At 47.0% G+C, this 20437-nt stretch overlaps 1 protein-coding gene across 2 annotated transcripts in view; it reads right to left on the reverse strand.

The window, feature by feature from the left end:
* NCAPH (non-SMC condensin I complex subunit H) overlaps positions 1–20437 on the reverse strand; it is a 209811-nt gene that overhangs the window by 60919 nt on the left and 128455 nt on the right. For both annotated transcript variants that reach the window (XM_069214413.1, XM_069214414.1), the window contains exons 13-15: positions 18703–18807; positions 18439–18612; positions 17382–17498 (exon numbers count right to left, since the gene is read on the reverse strand). In XM_069214413.1, coding sequence (XP_069070514.1) covers positions 17382–17498; positions 18439–18612; positions 18703–18807 — 396 coding nt within the window. The remainder of the gene's footprint in view (positions 1–17381; positions 17499–18438; positions 18613–18702; positions 18808–20437) is intronic.

Genomic DNA, 20437 nt, shown 5'->3' on the forward strand with positions numbered 1-20437 from the left:
CTATTTGGTGAGAAAATGCTGTAATCTTCCCCCTACAGGAGAGGAGTGAGTGGGAAATGGTGGAAGCCTAAGGCTGCTTCCCCTGCTGCACCCCGCCAGAGGATGAGGAAGAGGCAGAGTGCTGCTGAGAGGCTCCCCTGGTGCGGACCCTACCCCTCCCCCTAAAAGATCTATAGGGATGGGAAGAGGCAGGTTGCTGATATCTTCCCCGAAAGGAAGAGGAAGAAGAGCCACGCCCAAATCCACGAAACCTCCTGAAGAATCTGGAAGAGGCCGTGGAAGAAGGAGCTTGGAGTCCCAACGACTTAGCCGTGGCCCTGCTCTCCTTAAAACGTTCCAAGGCCGAATCAGCCTTAGCCCCAAACAGTTTGTCCCCATCAAACGGGAGATCCAACAATGTGGACTGTACATCTGCCGAAAAGCCCGAGTTACGTAGCCAGGCCTGTCTCCTTTCCACCACAGTTGTGCCCATTGCTCTGGCTACCGAGTCGGTGGTATCCAGTCCCGTCTGGATAATTTGGGTCGCAGCAGCCTGGGCATCAGAGACAAGATCCAAAAGACCCTGGGGAAGCTCTGTAAACGAAGAGGAGATGTCATCCATCAGAGCATGAATATACCTCCCCAGGATACAGGTCGCATTAGTGGCTTTTAACGCCAGACTGCAGGACGAAAAAATCTTCTTCGACTGCGCCTCTAGCTTTTTTTGAGTCTCTGTCCCCAGGCACCGTCGGGAAAGAACCAGGCGCTGATTTGGACGAACAGGAGGCCTGCACAACCAAGCTCTCCGGCGTAGGGTGCCTAGATAGGAAACCAGGATCAGTTGGAGCCGTCCGATACCTCCTGGCCACGGCTCTGTGAACTGCTGGGGAAGATGCCGGCTTCTTCCACACCTCTAAAACCGGATCCAGCAGAGCGTCATTAAAAGGTAATAGAGGCTCCGCCGCGGCTGAGGCCGGATGCAACACCTCTGTCAAAAGGTTTTGTTTCGCCTCCACCACCGGCAAAGGCAGGTCCAAAAAACTAGCTGCCTTCCGTACCACTGTATGAAAGGAAGCAGCTTCCTCGGTATATTCCCCCGGGGACGAAAGGTCCCACTCAGGGGAAGTGTCCAGCCCACTGGCCGACTCCAGTCCACGCAGCCCATCACCCGAGTCCTCTAGCTCTCCTTCCTCTAGGGCTCGTTGGTACTCCTGCTCCTCTAGTACCCGGAGAGCACGCCTCCTTGAATGCAGTCGTTGCTCAATCCGCGGAGTCGACAACACCTCCGCCGAAGTTGGAGATCGGCGCCGATCTTCCGAAGCCACCGACGCCGCATCCGGCGCCACAGGTAACTTCGGCGCCGACTGAAGAGCAGATGAAACGGATGGACCCACCGGAGTCACAGGCCGAAATCTCGACGTCGACGGGATGGAAATCCCTGGGGCCAATCCCTCCGAAGCCATCGGAGCGGCCACCGGCGCCGACACTGGCGCCGAGCCCACGTTCCCAAACGGGAGAAAGGGCATAAAGGGTGCCGGCCGAAGAGGCGCAGGATCACCCAAAGAAAAGGCCAAAGGCCCAGCCGGAGCACCCCCTGGAGCCATCTGTTGGAAGATGGCATACATCGCATTCAAGAATGCGGAACTATCGGCTCCAGGGGTGGGAAAAGCCGGATACTGGGGTGCCTGACTCGGAGGCGACCCCGACGCCGGCCTCGGCGTCTGCGCCGGAGAAAACACCTGAGGCTCCAATACCTCAATCACCGACGCCTGTCCAGGCGAAGTTGGAGACGTCGGAGAGAGCAACGGCGTCGAAGGATGCGGCGTCACCGTGGGGCTGACCTCCCATGTCCTCCGGCGCCGATCCGGAGACCTGGAACGAGCCTCCCTTGAATGACGCCGAGATTCTCTACGGCGCCGGGAGTCTCGATGACGCCGATGTCTTGGAGAACACTTTTTCTTGTGATGCTTCTCCTTTGACTTGGCCATAAACAGCTTCGCCTCGCGTTCTTTAATGGCCTTCGGATTCATGTGCTGACACGAATCACAAGTCGAGACGTCGTGGTCGGAGCTCAAACACCAAAGGCAATCGGAATGAGGATCCGTCACCGACATCTTGCCTCCACACTCACGACAAGGCTTAAATCCAGACTTTCTCTGCGACATTATTTCCACAGAGAAAGAGTACGCAGCAAGATATACACTGTAACCGCAAGAGTAACAGTTGCTCCCTCGAAGATAACCGTTTCGAATGCACGGAAAAAAGGGAACTGACGTCCGCACGTCGTCGAGGACCTCTTATTGCCTGTATGACGTCAGACGGCGTCGCGTGCGAGACAGTGACGTCCTCGTCGACGTGCAGAGACTAGTAAGAAGATTTCCGTCGAATGCTGGCGCCATGGGAGTATTCATGAGGTGAGGAATCCACAGGTAGTTGTATCCATCAGAAGAAGGTTGTACTAATGGAATTATATTGGTAAAGGGCTGATCAAACTTCCTGAGGATTCGGGTCAAGGATCTTGGTTAATCTCAGTGTCTCAGCCTGTTATGTGGTGTTCTGGTGCAGAAAAAAACCAAAGACTTGTAAGTGGGTATATGTTAATCAAGTGCTATGTACTTGCAAATGAACAAGTGGTCAACACCTCAAAAGCAGTGGATGAACCTAGAACAGAGTAGGTGACCATCTGCCACATGTACTAATGGATACTACAGCAAAGGTCACTGTGCTCAATTTCTAAACCCTTAGCTACAGTATCACAGTGTGAAATGAACGTTATGCTTTGGTGGAGAATCCCCCATGCTCCCTTCTTGGACAGAACACTCAGTCTCTGCAATCTCAGCAAGGTTCTACCATACGGAACATTAAGTTGCAAGATGAAAACTCCCAAACAAGACATACAAGCCTTGTGAGGATCCACCACAGAGAAGAAACTGCTACACCGTTTTCAGTACTTTTTCAAGTGGCATATGCAGAAGTGCATGGTAAATATTATAAGCCAAGTGGATCAAAGGTTAAAGTAAAAAAAAAAAAAAAAAAAGACTTTGCATCCGTAAAACTTTTAAGATCCTCTGAATGGTAACGTATATAAAACAGGAACTGGATAGGGATGATTGGTGACGGGTAGATGACCAAACACAAGTGAACAAGGAGAAGCTGCTTGGGATGTGTCCTTTTACAAAAATAAACAAGCATTTGCATTGTAATGAAAATGTCACTTACCCAGTGTACATCTGTTCGTGGCATCAGTCGCAGTAGATTCGCATGTTCTGCAATAGCTCGCCATCTGGTGTTGGGCCGGAGTGTTACAAGTTGTTTTTCTTCGAAGAAGTCTTTCGAGTCACGGGACCGAGTGACTCCTCCTTTTGTCTCCATTGCGCATGGGCGTCAACTCCATCTTCGATTGTTTTTCCCCCGCAGAGGGTGAGGTAGGAGTTGAATTGTAGTAATAGTGCCCATGCAGTGGAGTGACTAAGTATGCACCTATTTAAGGTTGAGATGATACATATATAAATAATTGAAGGTAACTTCCAAACTGCTACAGGCTCCCGGGGAGGCGGGTGGGCACATGCGAATCTACTGCGACTGATGCCACGAACAGATGTACACTGGGTAAGTGACATTTTCAGTTCGATGGCATCTGTCGCTGTAGATACGCATGTTCTGCATAGACTAGTAAGCAGTTATTTCCCCAAAAGCGGTGGATCAGCCTGTAGGAGTGGAAGTAGTCTGAAATAATGTCCTTAATACGGCTTGACCTACTGTGGCTTGTTGTGCGGATAACACGTCTACACAGTAGTGCTTGGTGAATGTGTGAGGCGTAGACCATGTGGCTGCCTTACATATTTCTTGCATTGGGATGTTTCCTAGAAAGGCCATGGTAGCACCTTTCTTTCTGGTTGAGTGTGCCCTTGGTGTAATGGGCAGCTGTCGTTTAGCTTTAAGGTAGCAGATTTGGATGCATTTAACTATCCATCTGGCTATACCTTGTTTTGATATTGGGTTTCCTGCATGAGGTTTTTGAAATGCAATAAAGAGTTGTTTAGTCTTTCTGATGTTCTTTGTTCTGTCAATGTAATACATTAATGCTCTTTTGACATCTAATGTATGTAGTGCCCTTTCAGCTACGGTATCTGGCTGTGGAAAGAACACTGGAAGTTCCACTGTTTGATTTAGATGGAACGGTGAAATAACCTTTGGCAAAAATTTAGGATTGGTCCTTAGGACGACTTTATTTTTGTGTAGTTGTATAAAAGGTTCCTGTATAGTAAACGCCTGAATCTCGCTTACTCTTCTTAGGGAAGTAATGGCGATGAGAAATGCCACCTTCCAGGTTAGGAACTGTATGTCGCAGGAGTGCATGGGTTCAAAAGGTGGACCCATAAGTCTAGTTAGGACAACATTTAGGTTCCATGAAGGAACAGGTAGTGTTCTTGGTGGTATAATTCTCCTAAGGCCCTCCATGAATGCTTTAATGACTGGTATTTTATATAGGGAAGTTGAATAGGTAGTTTGCAGGTATGCAGATATTGCTGCAAGGTGAATCTTAATGGAAGAGAAAGCTAGGTTAGATTTTTGTAAGTGAAGCAAGTAACCCACTACATGTTCTGGAGTTGTGTGTAATGGTTGTATTTGATTAATATGGCAGTAGCAAACAAACCTCTTCCATTTACTTGCATAGCAGTGCCTGGTGGATGGCCTTCTTGCTTGTTTTATGACTTCCATACATTCTTGGGTAAGTTGTAAGTGCCCGAATTCTAGGATTTCAGGAGCCAGATTGCTAGATTCAGCGATGCTGGATCTGGGTGTCTGATCTTTTGGTTGTGCTGTGTCAACAGATCTGGCCTGTTGGGCAATTTGATGCAGGGTACCACTGATAGGTCTAGCAGCGTTGTGTACCAGGGTTGCCTCGCCCAAGTTGGTGCTATCAATATGAGTTTGAGTTTGCTTTGACCGAGTTTGTTTACCAGGTAAGGAAGGAGAGGGAGAGGAGGAAAAGCGTAAGCAAATATCCCTGACCAGTTCATCCATAGGGCATTGCCTTGGGATTGTTTGTGTGGGTATCTGGATGCGAAGTTTTGGCATTTTGCGTTCTCCCTTGTCGCAAACAAGTCTATCTGAGGTGTTCCCCAGAGTTTGAAATAAGTGTTCAGAATTTGGGGGTGAATTTCCCATTCGTGGACCTGTTGGTGATCTCGAGAGAGATTGTCTGCGAGTTGATTTTGTATCCCTGGTATAAACTGTGCAATTAGGCGAATTTGGTTGTGAATTGCCCAATGCCAAATTTTTTGTGCTAGCAGGCTTAACTGCGTGGAGTGCGTCCCCCCCTGCTTGTTTAGATAATACTTTGTTGTCATGTTGTCTGTTTTGACGAGAATGTATTTGTGAACTATTATTGGTTGGAAAGCTTTTAGTGCTTGAAAAACTGCTAGAAGTTCTAGGTGATTGATATGCAGTTTTGTTTGATGTACGTTCCATTGTCCTTGTATGCTGTGTTGATCGAGGTGTGCTCCCCACCCTGTCATGGAAGCATCTGTTGTTATTACGTATTGTGGCACTGGGTCTTGGAAAGGCCGCCCCTTGTTTAAATTTATGTTGTTCCACCACAGAAGCGAGAGGTAAGTTTGGCGGTCTATTAACACCAGATCTAGAAGGTGACCCTGTGCTTGAGACCACTGAGATGCTAGGCATTGTTGTAAGGGCCTCATGTGCAGTCTTGCGTTTGGGACAATGGCTATGCATGATGACATCATGCCTAGGAGTTGTAATACCATCTTTGCTTGTATCTTTTGTGTTGGATACATGCGTTGTATGATGGTGTTGAAATTTTGAATTCTTTGTGGACTTGGAGTGGCTACTCCTTTTGATGTGTCTATTATGGCTCCCAGGTATTGTTGTACCTTGCGTGGCAGAATTTTGGATTTTGTGAAATTGACGGTGAACCCTAGTTTGAAGAGGGTTTGTATGATATGATTTGTGTGATTTGAGCACTCTATGAACGAATGGGCCTTGATTAGCCAGTCGTCTAGATATGGGAACACATGTATCTGCTGCCTTCTTATGTGTGCTGCGACTACCGCTAGACATTTGGTAAAGACTCTTGGTGCGGTTGTTAATCCGAAAGGCAGTACCTTGAATTGGTAATGTATTCCTTTGAATACAAACCTTAGGTATTTCCTGTGCGATGGGTGTATTGGTATATGGAAATAAGCATCCTTGAGGTCTAAAGTTGCCATGTAGTCGTGCAGTTTTAGCAATGGCAATACTTCTTGTAGTGTGACCATGTGGAAGTGGTCTGATTTGATGAAAGTGTTCACTACTCTGAGGTCTAGGATTGGTCTCAGTGTTTTGTCCTTCTTTGGTATCAGAAAGTACAGTGAGTAAACTCCTGTGTTTATTTGTGTGTTTGGCACTAATTCGATTGCATTCTTTTGCAATAGTGCCTGCACTTCTATCTCCAGGAGATTGGAATGGTGTGTTGTTAAATTTTGTGCTTTTGGTGGTATGTTTGGAGGGAATTGTAGAAATTCTATGCAATAACCATGTTGGATAATTGCTAGAACCCAAGTGTCTGTAGTGATTTCCTCCCATGCTTTGTAATAATGACCTATTCTTCCCCCCACTGGTGTTGTGTGGAGGGGGTGAGTGACCTGTGAGTCACTGTTTAGTAGTAAGGGCTTTGGGGCTTTGAAATCTTCCTCTATTTCTAGGGAATTGCCCTCCTCTATATTGTCCCCGAAAACCTCCTCTATACTGTCCCTGGTAACTGGACGGTGTGGCTTGTGAGGTGCTGGCTTGTGTGCTTTGACCTCGAAACCCCCCTCGAAAGGGCGTTTTACAGAATGTGCTGTAATTCCCTCTGCTCTGCGGGGAGTAGAGTGCGCCCATGGCTTTGGCAGTGTCCGTATCTTTTTTGAGTTTCTCAATCGCTGTGTCCACTTCTGGACCGAACAGTTCTTTTTCATTAAAAGGCATATTGAGAACTGCTTGTTGAATCTCTGGTTTAGATCCAGACGTTCGGAGCCATGCATGCCTTCTGATAGTTACAGATGTATTAATTGTCCGTGCAGCTGTATCTGCAGCGTCCATGGAGGAGCGGATCTGGTTGTTGGAAATGGTCTGTCCTTCCTCGACCACTTGCTTTGCCCTATTTTGTAAGTCCTTGGGCAGATGTTCAATGAGATGTTGCATCTCGTCCCAGTGGGCTCTGTCATAGCGCGCAAGTAGTGCCTGGGAGTTCGCGATGCGCCACTGGTTTGCAGCTTGTGCTGCGACTCTCTTGCCAGCTGCATCGAACTTGCGGCTTTCTTTATCTGGGGGTGGTGCATCTCCAGATGTGTGGGAGTTGGCCCTTTTCCTAGCTGCTCCTACAACAACAGAGTCTGGTGGCAGCTGTGTAGTGATGAAAACCGGGTCCGTAGGAGGCGGCTTATACTTTTTTTCCACCCTTGGTGTGATTGCCCTACTTTTGACCGGCTCCTTAAATATGTCTTTTGCGTGCCGGAGCATACCAGGGAGCATAGGCAGGCTTTGGTATGAGCTGTGGGTGGAGGAGAGTGTGTTGAACAAGAAATCATCCTCGACCTGTTCTGAGTGGAGGCTTACATTGTGATATTGTGCTGCTCTAGCCACCACCTGAGAGTACGCGGTGCTGTCTTCTGGTGGAGATGGCTTTGTAGGGTATGCCTCCGGGCTGTTATCTGACACTGGGGCGTCGTATAGGTCCCATGCGTCCTGATCTTGGTCACCCTGGCTCATGATGGTGTGAGCTGGGGAGTGTGATGGAGTTTGTGCTGGTGAAACGTCAATCACGGGCGGAGGAGAGGGTGGTGGTGTAACTCTTTTCACCACTTTTGGTTGTGGTGTTTGTTCCGTCTGGAACTCCAACCTCCTCTTTCTCCTAATGGGGGGAAGGGTGCTTATTTTTCCTGTCCCCTGCTGAATGAAGATACGCTTTTGCGTATGGTCCACATCAGTTGCTTGTAGCTCTTCCTCAAACCTATGCTTCTGCATTTGGGAGGTTAGCGAGTGCTCTTCTGTATAAGAGCCTGAAGCTGGGTCGCTTGCAGTTTGTTTCGGCATCGAAACTTTGTCTGCGTGTTTTTTCGGCTCCGAGGTGACTTTTTTCCTTTTCGGGGCCGAAACCTCTCGGCGTCGATCTGTTTCGGTGCCGCTGTCTCGGCGTCGAGCCGTGTCCACACCGGCATCTCGGTGTCGAGGCTTGTCTCCAGCACTTTCTCGGTCCCGAGAAGGCTGCGTGCCGGTGTCTCGACCGGAGTCGGACGATCTCGGCACTGTTTGGGCCTTTTTCGGTGCCGACGGTCGGTCACCGAATTTATGGGTCGAGCCATGGCCTGGTGGCAGTGGCGTCCCCTGGGCCTTGTAAATGTTTCTCTGTGTGGTTTTCGACGTCTTACTCACGGTTTGTGTATCGTCGAATCCTTCGGAGTCTGAGTCTTGGATCGAGAAGGTACCTTCCTCTTCCTGTTCCTCGAACTCCCGTTGGGCTGTCGGTGCGGACGCCATCTGAAGTCTTCTGGCTCGACAGTCTCGGAGTGTTTTTCGGGACCGGAACGCACGACAGGCCTTGCAGGTGTCTTCGCTGTGCTCAGGTGACAGGCACAGGTTGCAGACCAAGTGTTGGTCTGTGTAGGGGTATTTATTGTGGCATTTGGGGCAGAAACGAAACGGGGTCCGTTCCATCGGCGTTCTTCAGCACGCGGTCGGGCCGACCAGGCCCCGACGGAGGATCGAAAAACTACCCCGAAGGGCATCGGAGCTCTTCGATCTTCGATGCGGTGTTGAATGTAAGTACGCCGATCCCGAACGCAACAATACCGACGAAAATCTTCCGAAATTAGCTAATTTTTCGTTCCGAAACTCGGAGCGACAGGAACACGTACGAACCCGATGACGGAAAAAAAACAATCGAAGATGGAGTCGACGCCCATGCGCAATGGAGACAGAAGGAGGAGTCACTCGGTCCCGTGACTCGAAAGACTTCTTCGAAGAAAAACAACTTGTAACACTCCGGCCCAACACCAGATGGCGAGCTATTGCAGAACATGCGTATCTACAGCGACAGATGCCATCGAACTGGGTCTTTCATTTGCTCAAGTTAGAGCTACTGGCACTGTAAATTCCTAACTGGACTTTTCTTGCCACATATTTTGAAAATGAAGCGTAAAACATTAGTTGCCACTAGCAAGCTGATTCAAAGCACCATGGCCACCATGAGTGGTGCCTGGCATCTGGTGGAGTCAATAGAGTTACCAGTGACCCCTGATCCCTATCTATCGCTCCGCTGCTGCTCCTGGCCTCAGCCACTGTATCTGAACTGCTCCCGGAGGCGGGAGGGTGCAGATGTACTGCAGGGGTGGCTTGGACAGGAGCAGCTTGGAGGGGAAACTTGGGAGTTCTGCAGATTCTGGTTGTGGCTGAGGCTCTGGCTACAGTTCTCGTGGTACTCCACCACATTTTCACCTGGAAGAAGGAAGATGATGGGTTTTCTGGGGTCCTGTTGTCAGTAGTTGACTTTTTGACCTCTGGGGTTCAGGAGCACGAATTGACAGTCAAGGTGATAATCCAGCTACAGCCTTAAAGAGGGGTGGGTGCTTATAGTAAGCAAGAATGTAATTGTGCAAGTCACAAGTGGAGACTCCTGTAATTCCTGCCTTGCACTGCAGCTAGCCATTAGATACTACTCATACCATCTGCTGCTACTTGCTGCTATCTCCTGCAACCCCCTGCCATATATCATCTGCCCTGTCATACAGGCGTGGCTTGTGTGGATGGAGGCAGTGGGTGCAACAGTAGGGGGAGGAGGTAAGTGGACAATTCTTATTGTCACTCTTACCACTACTCTGGACATGTGTTGTTTGCGGTCAGCAGGCCCTCTGGATGGCTGACTTCGTTGCCAGTTTTGTTGGCCCTGCTTTGTCATTGTGGACAGTTACAAACATGGGTAAGTGCTAATTGGCCCCATCAAAGGACAGCATAATGGATAATGCAGGCCAGCACAACCCTAGACACCTTTCTAGTCCGAGCAGTCAGTGAAGTCAACAAGGAGACTGAGCTGGCTGAAAAGCGTTCATCGCTTGAAATGGGAGAAAGGCCCAGTCTGCATTGCCAGTAGCAATTAGCACAATCACTTGAGGCCCTTGAGGATGCCCCTGAGGTCACTTCCACAAGTCAAATAAATAGCAGTATTTCTGAAGAGGCTGTTAACCCTGTTCTACCTGTGACAATGGATGGGAAGTCAAGTATGAATGCTCCTGGCGTGAATTTATGTACTAGTCTTTGCAAAACTTCTGCAAGGAAGAAGAGGAGAACTAAAATTGGGGCCACCCCTGGAGATTCTGTGAGGAAACCCCCCCCCCACCCCCCCATTAGAGGCTAAAATTCTGCTACCTCCTGCTCTTCCCACGCAGACTTGGCGCCGCCCAATAATTTTGCAGTATTAGGGTATGGCATCAGACCAATGTGGGAAGCAGTCCTGCAGCAAGTCAAGTCCTTAGTAACATCTGCAATTGCGCCCTCCTTCCCCATTATAGACTGGATAACCTCATTGGAAGGGGCCATATAGGTCCTGTCCCACAAGCTGAACAATCCTGATAGCAGCAGTTTCTCCCAACTCCTACCCCTGCGCTCAACCCTTCCTCAACCAGCCTGGCATCCACCTGTGATAATCGAAGTATCAATAATGTAAATTGTAAGGAAATGCCTCCTTGGCATGGTTGCCCCCTGACTTTTTGCCTTTGCTGATGCTATGTTTACAATTGAAAGTGTGCTGAGGCCTGCTAACCAGGCCCCAGCACCAGTGTTCTTTCCCTAACCTGTACTTTTGTATCCACAATTGGCAGACCCTGGCATCCAGATAAGTCCCTTGTAACTGGTACTTCTAGTACCAAGGGCCCTGATGCCAAGGAAGGTCTCTAAGGGCTGCAGCATGTCTTATGCCACCCTGGAGACCTCTCACTCAGCACAGACACACTGCTTGCCAGCTTGTGTGTGCTAGTGAGGACAAAACGAGTAAGTCGACATGGCACTCCCCTCAGGGTGCCATGCCAGCCTCTCACTGCCTATGCAGTATAGGTAAGACACCCCTCTAGCAGGCCTTACAGCCCTAAGGCAGGGTGCACTATACCATAGGTGAGGGTACCAGTGCATGAGCATGGTACCCCTACAGTGTCTAAACAAAACCTTAGACATTGTAAGTGCAGGGTAGCCATAAGAGTATATGGTCTGGGAGTTTGTCAAACACGAACTCCACAGCACCATAATGGCTACACTGAAAACTGGGAAGTTTGGTATCAAACTTCTCAGCACAATAAATGCACACTGATGCCAGTGTACATTTTATTGCAAAATACACCCCAGAGGGCACCGTAGAGGTGCCCCCTGAAACTTAACCGACTATCTGTGTAGGCTGACTAGTTCCAGCAGCCTGCCACACTAGAGACATGTTGCTGGCCCCATGGGGAGAGTGCCTTTGTCACTCTGAGGCCAGTAACAAAGCCTGCACTGGGTGGAGATGCTAACACCTCCCCCAGGCAGGAGCTGTAACACCTGGCGGTGAGCCTCAAAGGCTCACCCCTTTGTCACAGCACCGCAGGACACTCCAGCTAGTGGAGTTGCCCGCCCCCTCCGGCCCGGCCCCCACTTTTGGCGGCAAGGCCGGAGAAAATAATGAGAATAACAAGGAGGAGTCACTGGCCAGTCAGGACAGCCCCTAAGGTGTCCTGAGCTGAGGTGACTCTAACTTTTAGAAATCCTCCATCTTGCAGATGGAGGATTCCCCCAATAGGGTTAGGATTGTGACCCCCTCCCCTTGGGAGGAGGCACAAAGAGGGTGTACCCACCCTCAGGGCTAGTAGCCATTGGCTACTAACCCCCCAGACCTAAACACGCCCTTAAATTTAGTATTTAAAGGCTACCCTGAACCCTAGAAAATTAGATTCCTGCAAACTACAAGAAGAAGGACTGCCCAGCTGAAAACCCCTGCAGAGGAAGACCAGAAGACGACAACTGCCTTGGCTCCAGAAACTCACCGGCCTGTCTCCTGCCTTCCAAAGATCCTGCTCCAGCGACGCCTTCCAAAGGGACCAGCGACCTCGACATCCTCTGAGGACTGCCCCTGCTTCGAAAAGACAAGAAACTCCCGAGGACAGCGGACCTGCTCCAAGAAAGGCTGCAACTTTGTTTCCAGCAGCCTTGAAAGAACCCTGCAAGCTCCCCGCAAGAAGCGTGAGACTTGCAACACTGCACCCGGCGACCCCGACTCGGCTGGTGGAGATCCAACACCTCAGGAGGGACCCCAGGACTACTCTGATACTGTGAGTACAAAAACCTGTCCCCCCTGAGCCCCCACAGCGCCGCCTGCAGAGGGAATCCCGAGGCTTCCCCTGACCGCGACTCTCTGAAACCTAAGTCCCGACGCCTGGAACAGACCCTGCACCCGCAGCCCCCAGGACCTGAAGGACTGAACTTTCACTGGAGAAGTGACCCCCAGGAGTCCCTCTCCCTTGCCCAGGTGGAGGTTTCCCCGAGGAACCCCCCCCTTGCCTGCCTGCAGCGCTGAAGAGATCCCGTGATCTCTCATTGACTAACATTGCGAACCCGACGCTTGTTTCTACACTGCACCCGGCCGCCCCCGCGCCGCTGAGGGTGAAATTTCTGTGTGGGCTTGTGTCCCCCCCGGTGCCCTACAAAACCCCCCTGGTCTGCCCTCCGAAGACGCGGGTACTTACCTGCAAGCAGACCGGAACCGGGGCACCCCCTTCTCTCCATTCTAGCCTATGCGTTTTGGGCACCGCTTTGAACTCTGCACCTGACCGGCCCTGAGCTGCTGGTGTGGTGACTTTGGGGTTGCTCTGAACCCCCAACGGTGGGCTACCTTGGACCAAGAACTGAACCCTGTAAGTGTCTTACTTACCTGGTAAAACTAACAAAAACTTACCTCCCCCAGGAACTGTGAAAATTGCACTAAGTGTCCACTTTTGAAATAGCTATTTGTGAATAACTTGAAAAGTATACATGCAATTGAAATGATTCAAAGTTCCTAATGTACTTACCTGCAATACCTTTCAAACAAGATATTACATGTTAAATTTGAACCTGTGGTTCTTAAAATAAACTAAGAAAAGATATTTTTCTATAACAAAACCTATTGGCTGGATTTGTCTCTGAGTGTGTGTACCTCATTTTATTGTCTATGTGTATGTACAACAAATGCTTAACACTACTCCTTGGATAAGCCTACTGCTCGACCACACTACCACAAAATAGAGCATTAGTATTATCTATTTTTACCACTATTTTACCTCTAAGGGGAACCCTTGGACTCTGTGCATGCTATTCCTTACTTTGAAATAGCACATACAGAGCCAACTTCCTACATAAATGTTTCTACAACGCAGATGTGCCCACGTTCTGAAGATTCCTCTGCCCCTCGGATTCTTCCACCATGTATAACCCAACATGCAGCAACAGGACCTACACCAGGATCTGCTCCGTCAAACTGGGATACATCAATACACCACTGCGACCAGTGTGTCTAGGACTGTTCAATTTGCATAGAGTTAGCGAGGAAATGATACACGACAAACCACAAACCTTAATTGTTTTCTGGGTGCTTGAATACTGTGCATACCCATTTTAATTGTATTAAACCTGCATATGCTTCAAAATAGTAATTGTAGGCCTTGTTGCCGGAGGACAAATATTTTGGATTACAGGGTTGAATCTTGGCTCATAGTTTTACTTTGCCACTACCTTGCTTTTCATTTTAGGATCCCAATTTTCTGGTGCATCCTACCTTTTTGCCCATTCTTAAATACCAGCCACTCCCCTGGCCCATTTGTCAAAATGCTGTAACTAGGTAAAACTCCTCAGCTGTCCCCTTCCATCTTCCTGCTAGTGACCAAACTTCACTTGTCCTTGCAGTGCACCACTGTGTGCTGCAGCTGCGCTTCATGTGAAAAGGCAGCTGCCTGTGCTCATAAAAGTTGGATAGCTGGGCCTTCTGCTTGTGCCGCAAAGAGGCACCGCCTTTTGTTTTCTCCTTAAATAACAGCCTTCTAATATTGGTGGTCTAGATGTGTAAGCAAAGAGAAGTCAATCGATAGCCTGATATCAGTTAACACCTAAGAATGATCTCTGACAAAGATCGGACATTAAGATTGAAGCATACATACCTCCAATTGTGCCTTTTTTTTATTTTATTTTTTTAGTTTCCCAACAGATGCAAGAGCAGTTCCCACCAATGGTCACAGAGGAGAAATTCTTATGCCTTGACCTGGTGTGAAGATGGGACCTCAATGTAGATTGTTTCCATCTTTGATAGAAATCTTAGCCATGTCCTCAGGAAAGATTCTTTCCCATCCTCCAATCTCATTTTTGGCACATCACAGTCCTCAAAGATGTTTGCCCAGAATACATGAGACAGACAGACACACACCTTTTACCCCTTCTGTAGAATGAATCAACAATATAAAAGAGCTGCCAATGTAAACACAGTAGAGAATCGGATAAAAAAAGTAGCCCAAGGCTTTGGACGACAAGGGAAGCCATCTCATTTCAGAATGAGAAACGATGAAAAATATGTTGTATCTAGCACATTAGGGTTCATGGATCATAATAAGCTACATAAATCATGATGATGTGCATTGTAGAACAGCAGAGATCCTGGATTCAACTAAGCAGTTCCAACATTTTAATGTGTAAAGGGTGACATCTACAATCATCCGTTCCGGTTTTCGTTTTTTCCATGATTAATTATAGCAGGCTTTGTAGTCAAATATGCTTTCTAGTGCTTAATGGTAATTCCAATGATCATTAGTAAATAAAAAAGGCATCATAGCACCCTGTAGATTTTCTTTGCAAAAACATGTAAAATAAATGTAACCTAAGAAAATGTATTCTGTGAAGATGTTATAATTGTTATGATTTCATGGAGAATACCAATAATGGAAAAGCAGTCTTTCAAATCTCAAGGGTGTAAAAGCTAGCCCCTCCCAGGCTTGCTAAAAACAATATTTAACTGCCCCCACTTTCATGAGTGTACTGCATGACACACTGGACCAGAAGGCTGCCAAACAGGTCATACCTACATTACAATGGCGCAAATGATTCCCTATTTCCCAGAAAGTGCACAATTAAAGGACTGAAAAAAGAAGCAATGCTCTTTAGAGGACATTTTGGGTCCCAGACTCCTGACTTACAAAAGCGTCGAGAAGGAATATTAGAACTACTGTAAAGAAATGGTTAATTACTGGTAGGAGTAGTTTAGCAGCTTGAAGATTTGCCTGGATTCACATGGTGTGCATTATTCTGCCATCTAGTCGTTGGGTTCAGAACTCTCCTCTTGTAGTAGTCTATTGGTGTGTCTTTTTTGTTACTGGGAGTCAGCAGGTTCCACTATTTGGTGCTTAATCTAGCATCCTCCTGACGTCAGACGCCAGTCTTGGAAGCCTCTGCACATGGTCGCCATCTTCAGATTCTTTTTTCTGGGGATTGTGTGTTCATTTGAAAATTCTGTAGGATTCCTCTTGGTTTGTACTTTATTTATGTTCTTGTTCACTTTGTCTCGCCTCATTCCCTGGGGAGGCGAGTGGCTAGTATGTGAATTCAGAAGACCCTTCAAGCTGCAAAACTAATCATAACGGTAGGTAACCATTTTCTTTTGCAGGGTGAATCTTTCTGGATTTACATGCTGGGCATGGACATACCAGTTGTAGGAAAGTGCCCCTTTTGGCATGGTTACTGCCCCTTCCCAACCACACACACACACTTTTTGCCTGACATCTGATGCTAACTTGGCAGCATGTGTGCAGGGATCCTGCTAACCAGGCCCCAGCACCAGTGTTCTTTCCCTAAACTGTACCATTGCTTCCACAAACGGCACCCCTCTGGCCCACAGTTAAATCCCTTGTAAAAGGTAACAGCGGTACCAAAGGTCTTATCACCAGGGAGGGTCCCAAAGGGCTGCGTAATGTATTATGCCACCCTAAGAGACTCCTCACCAAACACATGCACACTTCTGCAGCGTGTGTGCTGGTGGGGAGAACAAGGTAAAGTGGACATGGCATCCCTCTCTGGGTGCCTTGCCCACAAACACAGGTAAGCCACCCCTTTAGCAAGCTTTACAGCCTTAAGGCAGGGTGCACTATACTACAGATTAGGGCATAGCTGCATGAGTAATATAAGTCCATTCTTAGACATTGTAAGTGCAGTGTGGCCACATTGATTTAATGGGCTGGGAGTTTGTTATTACTAACTTCACCGCACCATGAGGACTTCACTGAAGACTGGGAAGTTTGGTATTAAAATTCTCAGGTCAATAAACCCACACCAATGCCAGTGTTGGATTTAATGAAAAATGCACACAGAGGGCATCTTAGAGATGCCCCCTGTATCTTACCCACCTATCTAATATGTGGCTGACTGGTCTGTGCCACCCTCCCCAAAGGAAGTGGGCAGAGAAAGGGTGTAGCCACCCTCAGGAACAGTAGCCATTGGCTACTGCCCTCTGACCTGTGTAAAGTTCATCCCTGAACCTTATTCTTCAGATTCCCGATGAGCTCAAGAAGGAAGACTGAAGAGCTGCTCCAGCAGTGAAGATTCCAGACAAGAACTGAATTGGCCCCAGCCCTAATGGCCTGTCGGCAGCTTCAAACCTTCTGCAATAAAAAGGTGACTAGTGCTGAAAGACCTGTTACTTTCAACTCAATGTCCATTAAGTCTTCTTCCAAAAGAGCATTAGAATCACTTCCGGACTAATTCAGGTCCTGTGTCAACCTTCAAAATTCTATTTTGAAGACAATATGCCAAATCATTCTTTGCTTCAATTATTTAGCATTTCTTTTACTTACTGGTGATGGTGCACCTTTTCAGCTCAAGGTAATTCGTTAGATAAAATACGAAGAATGTGATTGGTCTCTCTCCTATGTGATGTAATGCTAACTGAATTTGTAAAATGTGTCTCTTTAAATAATGTACAGCCATTTTATAATGTGATTTGTTTCTTTTGATTGACCTTAATAGGACCTTTGTTAACACAAAGATTAAGGAAAAACAGGCGGCCAAGCCATTTGGTTTTCTGTTTCCATGCAATATGTGGTCTAACCTCTGCAACATCATGGAATCACCCACTTCTTAGATCATCAATCCTTCTAGCCCACGGCTTTATCACTTAACAACACCCCCCCCCCCCCTCACGGCTTTAAATGCTTCATCTTATGCAAACCAAAGGTTGCTCGTTTTTCACCCCTCCAGTATCTCGTCTTTTCCTGAGCAACTGAGCCTACCTAAAGCAGGCTCAGTTTGATTCTTTTCCTCAGTCGTGGTTCCATGAGCACTACTTCTGGAAAGACCCCTTATTTCAAGTCACGGATGGCACAACTCACCTCAGTGTCCAGTTGCTTCTCCTGTGCACTCGTCAACAGATTCCACATGACATGTTTCAAACGCTTCATGTCCATTTTCTTGGCAGTCTTTGCATAATTCAGTTCGATCTTGTTCACCTGGAACAGATAGCACAGAGACGCAATTCACAGTCCGCAAGGGGGCAATGAACACAGATCATGCAAGCTTCTGTCTGAAGCAGTATTACCAATGTACCGCTACAACAACCTGAAAAGTGACATTCCAACACTGCATAAGATTGTGCCCTGCTAATGACCGGCAACACTCATTACTATTCCAGCCCAACACACATGTATCTATGTCCCTTTCTCCTGAAATCACTGTTAGCTCTATTGCTATTCATTTGAATTGTCACCCACTCATGCTTCTTTCTGTAACTGTTTTTCTGCCGAGGAATCGGTTTCTCCACTGCATGACCCCGAAAAAGTCCCACTGGGTAATACGTCTAAAGGTATTTCCACCATTCATTCTTTCTCCACTCAGAGTAGCAGATTTAAAGTACTTAAAGGGTGACATGATCTCTAGAGAGAAGTACAGGAGGAAGACCACACAGAAATGTCCAACTGATTTGTTCAGCTACTAGAAAGTATTTTCATCGCTTAAAAATGTCAGCATTCATGTTTTAGTGCTACCAGTTTGAGGCAAAACACACACATAGCACACACCTGTCTCTTATTAAAGAACACAACCACTCTCCTTCCTGACTGCTAAAAAATAGAAGCATAAACGCTTAAACTGATCAAATAATCATCATGGTTAGAGATCCGAAACCTCTATTCGTAAAATTTTTGGGCAGACATGCACTCTCAAACAACCTTAAGGAGAGATGCAGGCAAAATATAAAAGTAATTCAAGTATTTAGAACTCCTCTCAATGCCTGCCTTACAATTAGCACTTGTCCCCAAGTAATACCAAATACCAATCTCTGTGGCTCCTGTCACCATCCAATCATGAGGTTGCCCTTTCAAACTACTGGCTCATCACACCTGTGTGAGCTTGCATTGTTTGCAGTTGAACATATTGTTTAGAAATGCTTACCTTTTGCGGCTCAGCCACAAGGTTGTCCTCGCCATATGTGGTTATTACTAATCTGTCAGAATGTGCACCCTGTTCAGGGTCCAGGAGATCACCCATAGGGTTGGCAGTGAACTCAAACATCCCATCTGGGCCCATGAAGTTGCCTGGGCCATCATCATCATCACTGTCTGCAGCCTAAAGAAAGGAAGTCAGCATACAATGAGTGTCTTAGACTCAAGCTCTTAACTCATCAGTGCCTTACTGATTGCCCCTTAATCATCTCACCTGCAAGCTAGGACAGAAATTGGAGGTGTCATTGGGATTGTTGTAATCATAGTCCTCAATTCCATCATCCTGCTCTGCATTATCACTTGGTGTCATTTTTTTCAGCTGTGGCAGAGGAAAGAAAAAGCAGGTGAAACAAAAAACAAGAACATCCTCTGTCCTACACAGTGCGATCCCAACAAGCATCCTTTCTGTCACTTGGCATGCTAAACAAATGTCCACTGCCCAAACAAGCATGATGAAAACGAAGCACAACTTAACGCCCCTTCCAGAATAACACCCCCCACACGTATTCCTGAAATTAGCCCTCCTCCCCTCAATTCAGTCCACATACGTACAATCTAGATATGAGTACAGCATCCACAATCAAAGCATGCTGGCAGAGCGGATCACAATTCATCCAAATAATATGGGTTCCTCATATAGAAGACATTAAGCCAAAACCAGACATGGCATGTTGCTATGAGTTTTTGTATTTGAAAAGTCAATACCAATTATTCAAGTAAAACTTTTATTAAGTAAATTATTGTACAATTTAACAAATTACATTGAATATAAAATCTAGAACTCTAGTCTCAAATTTAAAACACAACCAAAAAAAAAACTATATTTCCAGAAAAGATTTTAAAAAGGAAACATAGGCACTTTACCATAAACTAAGAGCAAATTTTATCTCCAGTCTGCACCATACTGAGAAAACTACCTGACATTTTATCTAGTTTTATTTCAAATCAATATCTATGACAAAAGGTATAGTGAAAGATTATGCAGTCTGTGTGGGCACGAATATGATATGGAAACCATATCGGTATTCTTTCACCAGTCTTGGAGTAGTTTATTTAACAAAAAGCCGGACTGCTTTCTTGGAAATTAATTTAAAAAAAGAAATCTAACTAAAAAAGTGAAGGTGCACAGGAATGAGACAGGGATCATAGAGGGACAATTCTGCCAAGCAAAGGACTCAGGAAGGGGGCTGACAGTGACCAGAAAGACCACCAGCAAGGACATCAGTTGAGGATGTAAAAGCAAAAGAATAATGGCCATAGGAAGACAAAGATCCAGGAAGGCCCAGGTACTGCAACTAAGGGTTTATGTGGCATACATAACTATGTGCCCTGGGAGGGGATGGGGTACACCAAAGAGGTGACAGTAAGCCCAAATTGTCTAATGTGATAGACCATAAACTGTGCCATGGTGTGCCTGGGTGACTGAGGGGGGGATGGCAACTCATGGAGGTAAAGAGGTCAAGAGTGGGCTGCAAGGTCAAGCAAGGTGCGATGTCTGTGAGGCCAAAAAGCTGGCATGGGGCTACACAACTTTCTTTCACATAGGTACTTTAATTATTCCAGCACAATTTCAGGAGATGTGGAGTTTCACAGTATTTAACAAGCATTGCCAAGGCAAATATATCACACTTATAACTGGTGAGTTTAGGTACTAAAGAACAAGTAATTTATCTTTGGTAACACTCTTTGTGGTGGATACTCTAACTGCAGAGTCCTCACCTTTCGAATCATCCAGAAGTGTCAGATTGGATAATTAAATTGGGAGGTGGCGTTATGTGGCTCCGCACGGATGTTGTTCCGCTGTGGAAGAGACTTGTGAAGCCACATAAGCGCCGCCCATGTTCACTGATGTAATTTGTTTTTTTAAGAGGCCTAAGCCCTCAGATGCAGAATACCCAACAGCAGATTGGCTGGACTAGTGTGCAGATCTCTAAACATGGGAACTTTTT

The sequence above is a fragment of the Pleurodeles waltl genome, chromosome 11 (genome assembly GCF_031143425.1).
Source record: "Pleurodeles waltl isolate 20211129_DDA chromosome 11, aPleWal1.hap1.20221129, whole genome shotgun sequence".
NCBI classification, from domain to species: Eukaryota; Metazoa; Chordata; class Amphibia; order Caudata; family Salamandridae; genus Pleurodeles; species Pleurodeles waltl.